General features: G+C 50.2%; 1 protein-coding gene across 4 annotated transcripts; it reads right to left on the reverse strand.

The window, feature by feature from the left end:
• Positions 1 to 611: 611 nt before the first annotated feature.
• LOC109450017 (cytochrome P450 4F3) lies at positions 612 to 17,630 on the reverse strand. 4 transcript variants are annotated; one of them, XM_019736841.2, is made up of 13 exons: positions 17,563 to 17,630; positions 16,899 to 17,097; positions 14,837 to 14,981; positions 12,106 to 12,159; positions 11,885 to 12,012; positions 8,553 to 8,674; positions 7,484 to 7,754; positions 6,443 to 6,509; positions 6,125 to 6,254; positions 2,526 to 2,659; positions 2,366 to 2,430; positions 2,118 to 2,200; positions 612 to 1,777 (listed from the first exon to the last, which is right to left on the reverse strand). In XM_019736841.2, the coding sequence occupies exons 2-13, from the start codon at positions 17,094 to 17,096 to the stop codon at positions 1,600 to 1,602; spliced, it is 1,575 nt and encodes a 524-aa protein (XP_019592400.2). In that variant the 5' UTR covers position 17,097; positions 17,563 to 17,630; the 3' UTR covers positions 612 to 1,599. The 4 variants fall into 4 exon arrangements, with proteins under 4 accessions (XP_019592400.2, XP_074194099.1, XP_074194098.1 ...); XM_074337998.1 differs by lacking the exon at positions 14,837 to 14,981 and adding an exon at positions 13,203 to 13,347 and having other exon boundaries at positions 16,899 to 17,316; positions 17,563 to 17,612; XM_074337997.1 differs by having other exon boundaries at positions 16,899 to 17,316; positions 17,563 to 17,612.
• Positions 17,631 to 18,554: the final 924 nt, after the last annotated feature.

Below are 18,554 nucleotides of genomic sequence, written 5' to 3' on the forward strand. Positions count from 1 at the left end.
CACACGATTAACAAATAAACAAGATTATTCCAGATGACAGTAAGACCTACAAGGGAAATAAATGGAGTAATGAGATGGAAATTAACTGGGATGGGATGGTACTTCCATAGTGAAGGAAAAGCCTCTATGAGGAGGTGACATTTCAGTGGAGTCCTGAATGATGAGACACAATCACAAAAGATCTGGGAGAAGAGCATCCCCACAGAGGGAACAGCACAGGCAAAGACCCTGAGGAGAGATAAGACTAGGTATAGTAGCAGATCCAAATGGAGGCCAGGGTGAGTGAGTGAAGTGAGGGAGGGAGATGAGTTGGATAGAAGGTCCAAGGGGTCAGCAGGGGCTTGGTGGCGCAGTCCCTTTGGCTGTGAAAGGAGAACTACATTTGTAGCAGGATATTGCCTTGAGATATGACCTGAGGTTCTGCTCCTTCTCACACTTTCAGGCCTCACCACTAAGCAATTATTTCTGACATGCATGGCCGCAAGGGGGGGAGAGAGCTCGTGCAAGGAGCACAGATACTAGAAGGCTTGCCTTTTAGTTCCAAGATATACTCTTAAAACACATTGCAGAAATAACAGGCATCAAAGACAGCAGGCATGAAAAGCCAGGAATTCTGAGAGAAAAAGCAATAATGGCAACATTTATTGAGCATTCACAAGTCCTTGAGACAACCCTGAGCTGCATACTGCTGTTGTCTCTATTGCATAGTTGAGGTAACCAGGGCACAGGGAAGGGAACTGACTTGCCTAAGTCATTGAAACTTAAACCCAAGCAGCCTGACTCAAAAGCCGATACTCTTGGGGCCGATTTTTGTTTCCAATGGTCTCGCTTTGAATTTCAGGAGTTATGGGATGGCCCTGTCCCCACCCCACCCCAAGATGGGCCAAGGGTGGCCTTTGGGGGGAATGAAGAAGGAACCTGGAGGTGAATGGCAGGGACGAGCCCTGCCTGCCCCACACTCTTATGAGAGCGCGTAGAACACAGTGGGGGCTCAGGCTGCCTGGGCAGTATCAAGGGGCTCCGAAAAGGGAAGTGAGGGGCTTTCCTGAAGGCCGGGCAAGAGAGTCACCAGAGGGATGGAGCGACTGGGCAGGGCACACACAGTGATGGAATGTTGACACGAGTGGGGAGGAGAACTTAAGAATCCTGGAAAGGATGCCAGGGTGTGTGGACTGCTGGCTTCTCCCCTGTGTTCTGGGCTGGCCAGGGACCTCTGTTTGGGGAGGCACCTGCAGCTCAGAGAAATGAATCTGCCTCTATGGGTTCTCCTGCGTGACTCAGAGCCTCAACCGTGCCCCTTAAGTCCTGTCTTTAACCCTTGTCCCTCTCCTGCTCAAACACCTCCCATAGCTCCCTCTGGCCTACAGGATAAAATCCATGCTTGGGCACTGAACCCACGATGGGGTGAGGCCCCGTGGTCATCTGGAGAGGCAGTGGAGGTCTGGGCTCAGAAACACCAGATCCCCCAAGCGCCCCCTGCTGGCTCTCGGGGAAGCTGGGACAGAGGTGATAGCACATGTTTGTTTTTGGTTTTTTTTCTGAGAAGCTGCAACTGGAGGTACGTAGGGTCAGGTGGATCGCAGGTCAGGCAGCCGAGGGTCACTGGGGGCCGGCGCTCAGCGGCTCCACCCGCAGCCAAAGCCCGCCCTCCGCTCGCAGGATGAGCTCCGGCTTCCTGCGCGGCTCCACCTCATCTGGCAGGACGCGGAAGCGCAGCAGGGTGAGTGCCAGGACCACCTTCATCTCGGTCATGGCGAAGGTCTGCCCGATGCAGTTCCTGCGGGCGTGAGGGAGGAGGGACTCAGATTGCGGGTGGGACCTGACCCGGAGCCCATCCCAGCCCGCAGGGGTAGAGAAGGGGGGTAATTGTGCCTGGGACCCCCATGTAGGCCGACATATCCCCTGGTTCCAGCCCCCAACTCAGACCAGCAGACGGGAGAGAGGGTTCTGAGCACACTGGGGGACCCCTCCTTGAACCTACCCAACCCCCATTCCCCAGACCCTTACCCACAATCTCTGGGGGAGGGGAGGAAAGGAGAGCCCGAACTCTGACCCTCTTCAATTCCCTTCTTCCTCCGTGTGTCCCCCTGCCTGACTCAGATGCCCACAGTTCTCACCTGGGTCCCGCTGAGAAGGGAATAAAAGCCAGAGGTGACCGCTTCTTGACGTTTTCTGGTTCGAAGCGAAAGGGGTCATAGACCTAGGGGCGAGAGGCCAACAAAGGGCTGTTGGGTGGGGTCTCCCAGGTCAGCCCGCCTTGGACAGGCAGAAGTGTGTAGGATGGGGGGGCGTCAGAACCCTGTGCCCTCCCTGAGGTCCCCCAAGGGGAGTGGACAAGGAGGAGGAGGGGAGGAGGAAGCAGCACCTCAGGGTCTGGCCACACGAGTGGGTTGTGGTGGGTCCCAAAAATACTGATAAGGCAGATAACACCTGTGAAAGAGGAGGGCTCAGTCAGGAACAGGTCCCCCTGCCTGATGGGCCCCTTTTCCTGCCTGGGTGACTCCTGCCCCTGTCATTGCCAGCACCTTTGGGGATGACACGGCCATCAGGGAGCTTAATGTCCTCGGTACAGCGGCGGGAGATGACCGTCACCGGGGGGTGCAAGCGCAGACTCTCCTTGATGCACATGGTCATGAAAGGCAACTGGGTCAGGTCGTCCCTAAGGAACACCCCCCAACAGTTATTCAGGGAGCAAAACCAGACACCCCCGCCCCCAGCCCTCCTGCTGCCCCATGAGATGCTCTCTATATATAACAATAAATTCCAGGTGGATCAAATATCTCCAAACTCATTAAGTTGTATACGTCAAACATGTACAACTTTTGTATGTCAGTCAAACCTCAATGAAGTGTTTTAAAGAAGAAAGAAAAGCAGCGTTGCAGAAGTACCAGGAAAAAATTTAGCCAGGTATTTTTAGAAGATTTTCTGAGCAAAACAATACACAAAAGCCCACCATAAAGAAAAAAGTAAACATGTGAGACTAAATCAAACTAAAAAGTTTTTTCACACAAAGGAAGCCATCAATAAAACAAAAAGGCAGCCTACTGCGTGGGAGAAGATCTTCACCAATGATACATCTGAAAAGGGGGTAATCTCCAAAATTTATTAAAAACTCATACAACTCAATACAAAAAAAACAACACTATTAAAAAATGGGCAGAGGACATGAAGAGACATTTCTCTAAAGAGGAAGTACAGATGGCCAACAGACATGAAAAAATGCTCAATGTCACTAATCATTAGAGAAATGCAAATAAAAACCACAATGAGATACCACCTCACTCCTGTCAGAATGGCTATCATCAATAAATCAACAAACAACAAGTGCTGGCGAGGATGTGGAGAAAAGGAACCCTTGTGCACTGTTGGTGGGATGCAGATTGGTGCAGCCACTATGGAAAACAGTACGGAAGTACCTCAAAAAGTAGAAAATGGAACTACCTTATGACCCGGCAATTCCACTCCTGGGTAGCTATACAAAGAAGTCCAAAACACTAATTCAAAAAAATACATGCACCCCTATGTTCACAATAGCCAAGATACGGAAACAACTGAAATGCCCATAGATAGACAATTAGATAAAGAAACTGTGGTACATTTATACAATGGAGTATTACTCAGCTATAAAAAAGAATGAAATCTTAACCATTTGCAACATGGATGAACCTTGAGAATATTATGCTAACTGAAATAAGTCAGACTGAGAAGGACAAATACCATATGATTGCACTTATATATGGAATCTAAAGAACAGAATAAATGAGCAAACAGAAATAGACTCAGAGATACAGAAAAAAAATTGGTTGCTAGATGGGAAGGAGGAGGGGATGGGGGAGAAGGTGAAGGGAGTAGAATGAGCAAATTAGTAGTCACAATATAGTCATGGGGATATGAAATACAGAAAGGTGAATATAATCAACAATGTTATAAAGATTATGTAAGGTGCCAGATGGGCACTGGACTTATCGGGGGATCACGTCATAGACTGTGTAGATGCCTGACTAGTGCTATACACCTGAAGAGCTGAAGTAGAATAATATTGTATGTCAATATAAGGAGGAAAAAAAAAAAAAAAAAAATATATATATATATATATATATATATATATATATATATATATATATATATGTCACGGGAGGTGGAGTACAGCACAAGGAAGAGAGTCAATGGTATTTAAGTTATATACGATGTCAGACGGGTAGCAGCTTGTGGGGAGGGGGATTATCACTTTGTGAGGGGTGTAAATGTCTAACTATTATGTTGCTTTGTACACCTGAAACTAATAAAATTTTAAAAAGCGCACCATAAAAAGGTTTACAAATTTGCATAAAAAATATAATACTTTTTATGGCAGGAGAGCAAAGTCAAAAGGCAAATGAGTAAGAAAGAAAAGAAACAGATCCAATGGTTTACTCGTATTTATCACGATACTAGAGATACTAACTAATGCAATTAGACAAGGGGGGGGAATAGTAATGCAATTTGAAATGTGGGGGTAAATGTGCCATTTTTGGCAAATAGCGATTTTATCCTTAGAAAAAGCAAGAGAATTCACTGGAAAACTTGTATAAAAGCTTGTATAAATATCCAGTAAGGGGGCTGAATTCTTTTTCTTTAATCCCCTTCTTTTTGTGTGATTTACATTCTTAATAGCTGATATAGTTAACTAGTTCAAAATTGGAAAACTACAAAACACCAACCCTGAAAGGACACAGAGGAAATCACTGATGGAAGTTACTCCTAGGGTGGGAATTAAGAAGGAAGTTAATTTCTATCATAAACCATTTTGTACTCATTTCTTTTTAACTAAATGTACAATTCTGTTTGAAGACTTCCTTGAAAACATGTAACAATGTTTCTCCACCTCACAAGACTGCTGTGCTGAGCAAATGCTTTGAGTGGAGAACATTACCTCCAAAATGCCTGTCCAGCCTAATGCCTCCTCACCATCCCCAGCCCCTGGAATGGCTCAGGCCTCAGAAACCCCTCCCTGGGTCCCCATTCTCCAGGGTGTCCCCGACACTAGCCCTAGAACTCTGGTACCCAGAGCTCATCTGTCCTCCTGCTCAAATACTTCCAGTGGTTCTTCATTGTCCTTGGGTTAAAATTGAAGCCATTAGCGTTGCTTGCAGTCTTCCCCCGCCCCGCGGGGGGCCCCCCCCCCGTCTCCCCCTCCTCCTCCCCCTCCCCCTCCCCTTCCCCCTCCCCCTCCCTCGCTCCCTCCTTCCCCCTTCTTCCCTCTCCTTTTTCTCTCCTTCCCCCACCTCCTTTCTCTCTTTCTCTCCCTCTCATTCTCTCTCTTCCTCTCTCCCTCCCACTCTCTCTCCCTCTCCCTTCTCCCTCTCCCTCTGCCCTTCTACATTCACTTTACCCAGGTGTCTTCTTGACCTAACTGCACCCCAAATACATGCAAATATCTACTGATCAGCATTCAGAGTCTCAGCTGAGACACTCTCTCCACCCTCAGCTTTGCCTGTCTTACTGTCAACCCCAGCCCTGCCCATGGGGACTGGAGCGCCCTGACCTGCTGGGAGCTGCTAGAAGGCAAAGGCTGGGGCTGGATTGTTCCCAGGTCTCCAGGACACAGAGTGGGGCTGGGAAGAATGGGAGACAGCACAGAACTGGGGTGAGAAGGTCACGTGGCGGTGTTTGCTGAACAGGGACTGAATAGATGAAGATGCAGGTGTTCCTGGACAAGAGTTGAGTGACTTCAATCCCTAAGTGTCCTCTGTGAATCCTGGACTGAACAATGTGGAAGGAATTAGGAGGCAGGAGCTGAGTAAACGTGCAAGGAATGAAGATGTTTGAAAACTGATTTCACAAGGAAAAGGAAGGGAATGGAGGGAAAGTCCACTTACTGAATATGTGCTAAGTGGCATCATCTGCCCTCACACATTGTCACTGATTCTCACAGCAGCCCAGATCTTTCTATCCCCAAAGCCTGTAACATTTCCCCTGCTATCCAGGCTGTATGGCAGACCCTGCCTCTGGGTTCTGCTCTCATTGCCACTAAATGGTATGACAGGATGACAGAATCAACAAAAAAAGATCTTCCCTCTTCTCCACATTGGGAGCAGAGCCAATGAGAGGGGTTCAAGGAGAGGCCATGAGAACCTGCACTCACCATTCAATCTCTTTAGGCTCACGGTCCCTCAGGAGCTCTTGCACCTCCTGCCGGCAGCGCTCTTGGTATTCTGGGTGTTTCGCGAGGTTGTACAGGACCCAGGAGAGGCCGCTGGCTGTGGTGTCATGGCCTGAAAGGCAGCCAGACAGGCCGGGGTTTCTGGGCTGCTTCAGCACCAGGGGTTGGACAGCGCCCTTACATTGAGCCCCTCAACCGTGGGGAGGAGGAGGCAGGATGGGTTGGTGCAGGGGTCACCCACCAAGTCCCTGGGATGGAGAGACCCCTGCCTCCTCTGTAGTCTCACGCTGGGAGCCTCACCCTCAAACATGAAGGTGTCAGCTTCAGCTCGAATGTCCTCGTCTGATAATGCCTTCCCATCTTCATCCTGGAGATAAAGCATGACTCTTAATCATACCAGCTCTGAGTGCCCCTGAGACAGTCTCCATCATCCATCCGGACACCCAAGTCCACCCTGCACTCCCAGACCTCCCTTACTCACTATCGCCGGAGGCCTCAACCCACAAGCCTCCCCCTTGGCCTCCCTGCCTCCTGGTGGGAGGAATCAATGACCCGTGAGTATTTTCATGTTTCTATGTGATGAGGGCTTTCTGAGAAAAAAGTTAATGGCAACTTGGGTTCCAGGATGATTGAATGGCAACCTGCCTTGGGAGTTAGAAATTGAGCTTTGCTCCAGAGCAAGTTGTTCACATTCTAGGACAGTAAATCTAGAGATTCTTTATCTTCCTGGAGATAAGGAATGGGTTTTAAACCTATAGACTTTGCCTTCTCACTGAAGAGAATTTGTTTATGCTCCAGAACAATAACAATCTCTCTCGCTCTCTCCCTCTCCCTCTTCCTCTCCCCCTCCCATAGGGAAGAAGGGGCAGATGTGTCAGCTGTCTCATATAAGTTCCAAGATTCAAACTGTGGAGGTACCACCCCTGTGATGCAAGCATGGCTGCATGTACAGGTAAAAGCACCATGTAGCCCTTGGAAGAATTTGGGAATGGGGAACCAGAGCTACAGTTCTATTCTAGCTGCTGTTGCTGCTGTGAGTAATAAATGGGCTGCTCTGATCCATAGTTCTGGTGTGTGTGTGTGTGTGTGTGTGTGTGTGTGTGTGTGTGTGTTAAACTAACTTATTAACTTGGAGGTAGAGTAAAACCTTAGACTTAGCAGTCCCCTACAGACTGCAAGGCACACAGTCGTCTCTAAAACTTATCCCTGACCCTTCTCTCCCTCCCTCAAGCACCCTCCATGGCTCCCCAGTGCCCTCGGCATCAAGCCCAAGTTCTTCGATCTGACATTTGAAATCAAGATCCTTTTTACTATGTGCATTCAGATCCCAGAGAAGCCCACCTTGGACAGCAGGAGCACATCAATGAAGTCTAAAGTCTTGGTCTTAGCCTTGGCCTTGAGGAAGTCATCAATACCCTGATCAGAGAGGGTGCGGCGCCGCTCCTGGATGACGGCATCTGTGAAGTCATGCACCAGGCGGCAGGCCTGGCGGAAGCGCTGTCCATCAGGGCTGAGGTGGTACAGGAAGTCCACATGTAGGAAGAGCTGATTATGCCGTTTTGTCACAAGGGTACTGAGCTCCAAGATGGCGGCAATATATTCACTGGGCTTCCTGAAGGATGAGGGCAAGAAGGGAGGCAACAACTTTGCTCACTGGAAGACCAAAGAGCACCTACCCCCAGAAGCCAGCAGCTGCCTCCCCTTAGGAAACTGAGTATCCAGGAACAAATGACCCCACAGATACATGTTGGGTTTGATGCAGGAGACATGACTCTCCAGACTTTCTTCTCTCCCTCCCTCCTATCTCTGTGCATCCGTGCCCCAGGCACCCCGAGCATAGCTTAAATATCATGCTTCTCACCTCTCTCCAACCTAGTGTCTGCCCCTTCTTCCCAAAACTGTCCTCACAGCGCAGACTTCATCCTCTCCCAGCTGGTGAATGGGCCCAGCCCCCTCCCTAGTCTCCTTGCATCCAATGTCAACACTGTCCAGGATCCACACAATAGTTGGTCTTCTCTAGAGTCAGACGTCCAAGCTCAGCTTTGACCACCACCCTCATCTGCTCAAACACCTTCCGTAGCTCTCTGGAAACCTCAGGATAAAGTTCATACCCCTTTTCCTGGCCTTTGAATGGCCTCAAGATCTAACCCCTGCCAAGCCCTCCAACCTCATTTCCAAGATGTCTCCTCACTGTTGCACACACTCTGCTCCTCCTAGACTCCTGGCGTTTACCAAACATTTCTACCCACCTGAAAAGATGACTCTTTCTCCTTCCTCTTTCTTGTCCTTTAATGTCCATCTCTGACCCACCTCCTCTAGGAAGGCACTTCTGGTTGCCCTGGTCAGTCCTCCCTCCATCTACTCCCTTAGGTCTATGGCTCATGTTCCCGGGCTCTGGGCAGAGACTCACTCCTGGCAATTGCTGTCAAAACTGAAGACGCATTTCTGCAGACTGTCCAGGGTCATGAGGCTGATGTGTTCAAACATGTCCAGACGGGCACTGCCCTCTGAGGTCAGGCGTTGCCACTTGGCCTGGACAGAAAAGGGGACAAAGCTTGGGCTTCCCTGAGTCCTTCCCCAGCCCCAGCTGAACAGACTCCCCAAGACCCAGCCTCTTAGTCCTCTGCCCCAGGCACCCATCCCCAAGGAGAACCAGGCTTAAGTGGGAGTGGAAGCTGTTACTCTAAGGATATGAAGACCCCATGCCTGGCAGTAGGGAGACCTGGGTTCAAGGTCCAGCTCTGTCTCTTATGACCTTGGTCAACTCATTGCCCTCCCATGGGCTCCACCTGTCAAATCTTCAGTAACAGTGAAGATAACCTGCTTTGGTGTCCAACAAACCAGATTGGAATTCCAGATCCATGTATTAGCTCACTTGCCAGCTGGGTGAACATGGGCAGGCCTCTAAAGTCTATGCACCTCAATTTCATCATATGTAACGGGGAAAAATAATCTCTACTTCATAGAGTTATGAAAATTAGACAACATATGTCATGGAATTGGCACATTATTTCTGGCATATAGTAAGTGCTCAATAAATGTTAGCTTTTACCACTTTCATTGTTATGAATTGATTAGGAAAATGTCCCATGTTGGGAGAAGTAGCCCTCTATGGGCCCTGAGCACCCCTGAACAACCTTGATAAGTATGCCAAAAATGTAAGGTCCTGATGTTCTTCACCTGAGTCATCTCTCCGAGTTGTATTTGCAGCAAACAACCTTGAGGGATGGGGTAATGTCTCTCCTTAGACAAATATTAGGCTTGCTTTCAATTGCTATAAAAGTCATACGAGGTCTGACAATTAAGTTAGAGAACTTATCCTAGAAAAAATGCTACATACCTCATTGCTGAATATCACTATGGTCACCTTCAAAGTACTCCCCTTGGAAGCTATGCACTGATGCCAGCACCTAGTCCACCCTTCAAAGCAATTTTGGAACTCTTTTTCTGGAATGGCCATCAGAGCGGTCATCATATTACCCCTGATGTCCTGAATGGCATCAAAATGTCTTCCTTTCAATATTTCCTTTATCTTCGGGTAAAGAAAGAAGTCATTGGGGACCAGATCAGGTGAGTAGGGAGGGTGTTCCAATACAGTTATTTGTTTACTAGCTAAAAACTCCCTCACAGACAGTGCCGTGTGAGCTGGTGCGTTGTCGTGATGCAAGAGCCATGAATTGTTGGCAAAAAGTTCAGGTCGTTTTCCTCCAACTTTTTCACGCAGCCTTTTCAGCACTTCCGAATAGTAAACTTCGTTAACTGTTTGTCCAGTTGGTACAAATTCATAATGAATAATCCCTCTGATATCAAAAAAGGTTAGCAACATCGTTTTGTCTCTTGATTTGGACTGACAGAACTTTTTTGGTCATGGAGAATTGGCTGACTTCTTTTGTGCACTTTGACTCTTTGTTTCAGGGTCATATTGGTACAGCCATGTTTCATCACCAGTGATAACATGGCCCAAACATCGTCTTGCCTCTCCAAAAGGTCTTGGCAAACTTTGACTCTCCTTTCCTTTTGTTCATCAGTGAGCTCCTTTGGGACCATTTTTGTACACAGCTTTCTCATGCCAAGATTTTCAGTTAAGATTTTCCTAATGGTGTCTCTATCGATGTTTACTTGGTCTGCTATGCTTCTCACAGTCAGCCAACAATTTTGACACACAATTTGATGAACTTTTGCAATGTTTTCATCAGTTCTGCTCATTACCGGCCGCCCTGACCTCTCTTCATCAATGACGTGTTCTCTCCCCTCAGAAAAACATTTAATCCATTTGTACACTGCCATTTTCTTCATGGCATTATCCACATAAACTTAGACTAACATGTCCCTGATTTCACTTCCCTTTACACAAGTTTAGCAAGAAATTTAATGTTTGTTCATTGCTGTAATTCAAGCTCAGACATTCGCATGACAGCACACAAAAACATGCAACAATAATGAATGCCACTCAGCAAGACACTGTCACACATCAACACGAACACAGCTGTGAGACACTGATATACCAAGGTTATGAAACCTTACCGAGCTGTTTGTACAGTGCTGCCAATGGAAGCGCACGGTGGCAAGTTCGCGAACTTAATTGTCAGACCTTGTCGAGTCCCTAAACTTAGTGTTCACCTCCCTTATTGCAACCTACTACACGAGTAGACATCCACTGAAATCCACCTGTGTCACCCTATGGGATTTGGTGACTTGGAGAAAGAATGCAAACCAATAAGAAGCACGTGCCATTTGATGTTCCATGAGTAATAAACTGTCCTTTGTCTCTGACCCAGGAGTCTCACATCTTCTGGCAGACTCCATGAAATAGTAACACATTCACTTGTCAGCTTACAAGTATGGAAAAATCCCAGGCACTTCATAAAACTCTTACTTCCAGTCCTTCGCTTCCCTGTATGTATCCACACCTTTTACAATGTGATTTTTCACCATCTTCCATTAGGAGGTGGAGCCTATTGCACCACCTTTGATCCTATGCTGGCCTTTTGACTTGCTTTGGCCAATAGACCATGTGGAGAATGATGAGGTGATGATCCTCTGCCTAGATCTCAAGAGACATTGCAGCTTCCTCTCAATCTCTTGGAAACCTGCTTCTGCCATGTGAAGAGCCTGCGATACCCATGCACGAGATAGATAGCTAGCTAGCTAGCTAGCTAGATAGATAGATAGATAGATAGATAGATAGATAGATAGATAGATGGTGGAGAAGCCCATGAAACAAAGCCCAGTTGTCCCAGCTGAGACCATCCTCGGTCACCATGCAGCCAAACCCCAATCAGGTGAGAGGACTGAGCTCAGGGCAGCAAAGCTGCCTGCCTGACCCACAGCTGATCACATGAGTGACCCTGTCCACATCCAGAAGACCCAGCCAACTGTCTCACAGACTTGTTGGCAATAATAAACCTTATTGTTTTGAAGTTGTTTATTACTCATCAATAACTACTGTGCAATATTCATCATTACCATCAACTGTGCCTCAGGAGTCCAAGGCTTCTGTGAGGGCAGCATAGAAACTAATGCCTTTGAGCATCCACTATGTGCCAAAGACATGACTCCATTAGGTCATCTTGACCACCTGACAAAATTGAGACTGTTTTTCCAATTTACAGCTGAGGAAACTGAGGCTCAGAAAGGAAGAGCAACGATCATAAAGCCACCCAGAAGAGCCAGAATTCAAGATGTCTCTGAGCCCCCATCACCCTGAGGCTCCAGCTGGGCCCCTGGGTCCAAGAGACTCACGTGCATGACATTCACACTGTCATTGAAAATCTTCAAATAGGGCTTCAGGATGTTAAAGTGGAAGGCAGGTGTGAGCATTCGACGATGGCTGCTCCACTTGTCACCAGCACTCAGCAGAAGCCCATCCCCTAGTAGAGGCAGCCACAGGGAGTGGGTAAGGGCAGCACCTTCCCCTAGCCCCTCAGTGGTGTTCCCAACCCCCTTCACCCACAGTTACTCACCCAGCCAAGGCTTCAGGAAGCTGTAGAAGATACTGTCCTTGGGCGCAATGGTGGCTGAGATGAATGAGGACCATCAGAGGCCGTGAAGAGGGGGAGGGGAGGAACTTTTGGTGGGGGAGGAGGCTCCCAGCCAGGGGTCTGCATTCCCCCTCCAAGCCCAGCATAGCAGGAATGGGACAAGGGCAGAAGAAACAGGGAGGAGGAGGGAAGCAAGGAGGGACTAGACCAGGCTGCAGCAGAGAAGAGCAAAAGCAGAGCCCACAGACATACCCCCATGTACTTAGACACACCCCAACATGCAACAACATGCCCAGCACACCTTGACATGGCTCCTACATGGTCCAACATGCTGTACACACCCAAGCACAGCCCAGCGCTCTACAAAACACCGTTATAGGGATTTACAAGACACTGTCTACCCCAGCACTCTGGGACATCTGACATGGCCCCAACATGTGTTAACATGTCCTGACATGATACAACATGCATGATACACCCTGACATGACACAACATACTCTGACATAGATGCAAACAATCTGACATGACCTCAGTGTGTCCCACCGATGGGCCCAGACAGGATTTAAATATGGTTCCATTAATATCACAGACATGGACCTGGTGTGACCCAGACATACCCTATTACCTGCCTTGGACAAGACGCACATAAGGTATCAGACATTTCTTAGACCCTGGGTCCCAGATGTCAGACAAATCGCAAACATGGCCCAGACATGACGGGCGGGAGAACCAGACAATCTCAGACAAGCAGCAGATGGTCCTCAACATGTCTCGAATATCCTTGGCCACAGCTCAACCCCAGACATGACTGAGGCCATCTCTATTTGATCCCAGGTGTGAACATACACCAGCTGTAACTAGGACACAGGTGGAAACATAAATGTGACCAGCCATGGCCATACAGAAGATGTCACACAGACACACCCTAGGAAGAAGCAAACGTGACTGGAGGGAGGGCAGGTGGGGGTGCAGATGAGACAGAGACAGCCCCTCTTGTCTGCACCTGGGTCAACCCCACCAGCTGGAGGCAGCACAGAGACCTCAGCAACACGCAAGTTGTGGCCAGGGGCATGTGTACCTGGAGCAAAGAGCACAGGTTTGATGCAGGTGGGGTGGAAGATGCGAACGACCGCATACCAGGGCCCCACCCACCAGCAGCACACATCCCCATAGGTGCTCGCCAGGCCCTGTGTATACAGGAGACCTTCCTCTGAGCTGCGAATCTGGAGAAGAACAAAAAGGACCCAATTCACACTCTTCTAGGTCTGCAAAGAGAAGGACCTGCTGCAGGACAGAGGCCCAGACCTGAGCCCCACGAATCTTACCCAGCAGGTCATCCTCCTCGTGGGGTCCCCCCAACACCCTTGCTACACGACACTCAGAGTGTTTCCTCATTCGGATCCTAAGCACCACATTCACCTGACCTCTCTTCTGTCTCCATTTTCCAGAGAAGGAAACTGAGGCTCCAGACAATGAAGTCACTTGCCCCTGGTGTCCCGGATCGTAAGTGGCATGCCTGAGACCAGAGCACAGGTCTGTCTAAATCCAGAGCCTGAGTTCTTAACCATCAAACTGCTTTGAACTCCAGACCAAAAACTCTGAGAACCCTATGTCTGCCAAGACAGGGGCAATCAGAGTGGCAGTGATGGAACAAGGGGCGAAGACAGGCAAATTAAAGTGAGTCCTGTAAGTTCCTGGAACGTTGGGAATAAGCTTACTTTTCCATGGGGGCTGAGCTTCTGGGATTCATCTTTACCAGAATGAGAGTGAAGAGATCACAGAGGAAAACAGAACTAAGAAACGAAGACAGAGTTCTGAGAACATTGTTTGACACCTGGATCCAGCTGTGCCTGAAGGCAAGCTCTGTGGAACTGACAGTTGAGCAATTCCCTCTTTTTGCTTAGACCACACAAGATTGAGTTTCTACTCCTCAGAAATGAAAGAGACCTCGGCAGCCAATGAAAGCAGGGGACCTGGCCACAGTCACCCAGAATGTTTGTGTCTGAGCCAAGCTCTCTGTCAAATGCTGCCCGTTACCTGCTCAGCCTGATCTGTACGGGGATGAGTAAGGTAGAGAGGAAGGGAAGGGATCCAGGCAGGGGTGGAGTCTCCTTGGGGAAATTCCTGGGGCCTGTAGCAACAGAGCAATGAATGTGAAGTGGACGAGCCACAGGATCGAGCAGAAGGAACCGATCCACCAGAGACAGACATCACAGAAACAGCAAGCACAGGCCTCCACCAGCTGCAAGCCACCATTGCTCTGGGCCTGAAGGGGGTGGGTAAGTCTGAGGCCAGGCCTGGTAGGGTGCCTGGGATGCTAGCAATGCCTACTGTATCATTCTACCCTCTGCTTTAAAAACATTTCTGCTCATTGTTCCAGATCCATTTCCAGCATCTCCTCCTCCAGGAAGCTTTCCTGCCCACCCCAGCAGAGAACTTGCTTCTCCTCTGGGCTGCCACAGCCTCCTCTGGACAATTCCTGACCACACCAGGTTGGGGATCTCTCTATCCAGATCTGTCTCCTCAAGATTGGGGCTTCCTCCAGAAGAGGACCTTGAATGGAAACCTCTTGGGGCCCCAGTGGTGCCCAGGACACCAGGACGGGGACAGATGGCATTAGAGGGAGGAGGCGGGTTTGAATGCATAAAGAAAAGAGAAAGAAGGCTGAGAGAACAGAGGGGAAGAGAGCTGGGGCAAGCTCTGTGTAGGTACCTGAGGCATTGGTGATGGCACGGACCATGTCAGGGTGGCATAGAACGACGAGGGGCATGATGGGACCCTGCCAGGTCATAAATCCCTTGGGGCAGGTGGCCACCAGCTGAGTTACGTCCCTCAAGCCCTGCTCAGAGGGGGTGATCTGCAAGCAACGCAGGGTTGTCACTCCCCAGAAGGAGCCACAGCAGCGCCCCCTGCAGCCTCTGCAGTGGGCAGTGTGTGCAGATTCTGCATGGATGGAGGGACTCTGCTTCTTCCTGCTCCTTCCCTCTTGGGGCAGGAGGGTCCTGGAGGCCTCCTCAAGTCCCCAGTTTCACCCCAGCGCACAAGGAGAAGACATACTCTCTGTCCACAGAGAGGCCAACCTTGGCTGGAAGAGATGGAGTTTTCTCACCTTGGGGTGGTTCAGGCATGGAGTGGGGGGTACATGGGGAGGTCCCATGAGGTTTATGGGCAGCAGGGTGGCCTCAGGACTTGTCCCCAGATCTTGTCCCACATACTTTCACGTCCTAGCCAGTCGATACGGCCTTCAGTTCTTTGAATGGTGAAGGGTCTGCAGACCCCAAGGGACAGACGTGAACTCTTCTCATCAATCAGAAAGGCACCTAACACCTGTGAGCCTCTTCTGCTGGCCAGGCTCGTGCATCCCGTCTATTATCTAACTATCTATCTATCATCCATCTTAGTACATCCTGCCTGTCTATCTACAGTCAGAGTGCATCTTTCTCTATCTGTCTATTTATGTCTCCTCAACCTATGGACACCCCCAACAATCATGCTATTTACAAATGAAGAAACGGAGGCCACATCCCCCAAAAGGGGAAGGAGGGCGGGTCACCTCGTGGGGAGGTGTCCTCCCCAGTCCCTCAGGATGCCCCATCCAAGCCTGACAAATACCCCAGGTGCTCCAGTCAGATGAACATAAGTTGTTTTCACTCTTGTGACCTGCTCCCTGCTCCCCAAGGACGCTGAGGTGAGATTGGTCCAAAGAGGGAGAGTAACTCAGCTGAGGTCTGCAGCAAGAGGGACTGGAAGAGAAAAGTGACTAAGGCCAGCCCCATGGCCAAGCCCTCAGAGGAGGAAACAGAACTGCTGTCACTTGGTAACATTCCTGCTGCCTCCAAGGCTGGACACATCCCTTCGGCTTTGACCAACTGCGGCAAGTTCATCACTTAGGTGATCAAACATTTATTAAGTGCCTGCTGTATGCCAGCCACTGGCCTGGGCACTGCAGACAAAATGTCTTCCCAGAGCTACCATCAAGTTGGAGAGCCAGATAAGTAATGAGACAAATTGAATGTGTAATTAAGAACGAGCAGAACCAAGTCAAAGGTCAAGGTCTGGGGTGTGGGCAGGGAGTTGAAGAAGACTTCTGAAAGGGGGAGTGGCCAACTTTATCCAGGTTGGGCAACTTGCCATTGAGACATCTTAGGGGGAAAGAGTAAGAGAAGGGGAAGGTGAACAGGGAAAGAAAGGAGGGGGGGAGCTGTCCCCCTGAGGGTGGGGGTGGGGAGATCTTAGCTAATTACTGTGGTGAAAGTGCAGCCCAAAGTGAGCAGACTCGGGAAATGGGCCAGACGCAGGGAGCCGACCCTGGACAGCGCCCCTCGGTGGTCTGAAAGCTCGCTGTGGAGAATGGGACCACGAGACAATGCAGCTGTGTGCAGCCCACTCTGGGAGCCCCTCAGAGGTGCACTAAGGTGGGGAATACAGGCAGGAAATGGACCCAAAGCAGGATTGGGATAGGACAAGGACGTGGAAGAGGCCTGCGATGTCAAAGCTGAGGAATGAGTGAGGAAAGAGAGGCTCCTCTTGACCCTTCTCTCCTCTGCTGTCCTAGATCCCATTCCTAACCCTTTGGGAGGTCTCATGTCTGAGCCCCATTCCTAACCCTTTGGGAGGTCTCATGTCTGAGCCCCATTCCTAACCCTTTGGGAGGTCTCATGTCTGAGCCCCATTCCTAACCCTTTGGGAGGTCTCATGTCTGAGCCCCATTCCTAACCCTTTGGGAGGTCCATCCACCCTGGTACCCCAGACTCGTCCTGCTGTCCATACTCACCATGCCCAGATGACCCCAAAACCAGTTCCGCCTTGGGGGCTGCGGGAAACATCGGAGGCGGCAGCAGGTGTCATAGAAGGTGTATGTCCAGGCCAGGAAGCGGGCCAGGAGCCAGGAGGCCCCCACCAGTAGCAGGAGCTGCCAAGGGGAGACTGCCAGCGGCCCCAGGCCCAGCCAGGACAGGCTCAGCTGCGGCATCCTGCAGGGCAGACAGGGTGAGCTCCTGGGCCCAGGACAGGGGCGGTAATAGTGAGCTCAGAGACAGAGACAGCTTACAGATAGCGGGAGACGCTCAGGGTGTGAGGGACAGGGAGGGGCAGGGAGGGCTCAGAGATGGGCAAGGGGGGGCTCAGGAGGGAAGGGAGAACCGGGGAAATACAGAGGAAGAGGGAGAGGGAGAGAGACAGAGAGACAGAGACTGAAAGGGAGAGACAGGGAGAGAGTGACAGAGAGACAGAGACAGATACAGAGATAGAGATAGAAATAGAGATATAGAGGGAGAGGGAGAGAGGGACAGAGAGGGGGAGAGAGGGAGAGAGATAAGTTAGCCCCTGGTAGCCACTTAACTTCTAGACCAACTCCACTCCCTGAAGCCACCTCTACCTTGAACACCCCCCCCCACTCTGGGCCAGGACCCCCAGGCCCCTGATCCCCAGCCTGGTACCTTCTGCCAGGAGCAGCGTGGCCCACACAACCTCCTCTACCCTCCTCCTGGGAAGTCTTTGGCCCTGGTTTATAAACTAGGGGCGGTTGGGAGGGGCCAGGCTGGGTCAGCCAATCCCAGGACACCTGCTTACCTCCACCCTACCTGGCACTGGCCCAAATAGAGGTTGGGGGAGGGGCTACAGTATTGTCAAGAGAGGCCTAGAGCTAGCTCCAGGCCACACAGTGTGGATGCTGGATCCTCAGGACTCAGCACCTCCCATGTGGGGTAGGGGGCAAGTTGGAGGGTAGGCAAAGGGGACTCAGGATCCTCAGATTTACTGTCTCCTCTACCCTGCCAATGCCAGGGTGTGGTAGGTAAAAGCTTGAACTTGACTGTTGCCAGATGAACCTTGTCCCAAACGCTTTTCAGTCTCATTTCCACTCTGGGCCCAGAATCCTCTCAGAATCACAAAATTCAGAGACAAAAGCCTTTGGCCTCCTGGCAGGAGTTCAAGTCCTGCTTCCAGGCAGCCCAGGGCCTGGCCTGAGACCTGCCTGCTGGGGACAGGAACAAACAAATGAGCCTGACTAGGGATTTCCTCATCAGATTCAGGGAAGGAAGGGCCTAGTGGGAAGAGGGCACCTAAAGGTGAGGGAGGTAAATCTGAGGGGTCCAGACAGAGGACGACAGAGCTTGGAGACCCTGACTAAGTTCTGCCTCGCTCTCGCTCTAGTGGCTGTGCCAGCCCCCTCTGGGCTGTCCTCCATCTGGAAAAGGGGATGTCAGGTGAGGTCTTGAGAGGGGGAGAGTGGAGGATTCCACAGGAAGGTGGGAAGGATCAGGAGGCCCCCCAAAAAATGGAGTAAAGAGAAAGGACTGGCAGCCAGTACTTGTGCTGTTATGTGTCAGTACGCCACATACAGTAACCCTGTTCTGCTCAAAGGACTGTCTGTACAGTGTGCCTACTGTGGGCTGGGTATCTCAAAGAGCATACCTACTCTGTGCCAAGA

This window comes from Rhinolophus sinicus, linkage group LG07 (genome assembly GCF_036562045.2).
Source record: "Rhinolophus sinicus isolate RSC01 linkage group LG07, ASM3656204v1, whole genome shotgun sequence".
In the NCBI taxonomy this organism is placed as follows: domain Eukaryota; kingdom Metazoa; phylum Chordata; class Mammalia; order Chiroptera; family Rhinolophidae; genus Rhinolophus; species Rhinolophus sinicus.

Bases quoted from the DNA above. Each gene is read 5' to 3' on its own strand.
- LOC109450017 (XM_019736841.2), bottom strand. From the start codon at position 17,096: ATGCCGCAGCTGAGCCTGTCCTGGCTGGGCCTGGGGCCGCTGGCAGTC. The intron at 14,982-16,898 runs GTGAGTATGGAC...CGTTGCTTGCAG, and splicing joins TTTGGGGTCATCTGGGCATG to ATCACCCCCTCTGAGCAGGG. The intron at 6,255-6,442 runs GTGAGGCTCCCA...GCTGCCTTTCAG, and splicing joins TGACACCTTCATGTTTGAGG to GCCATGACACCACAGCCAGC.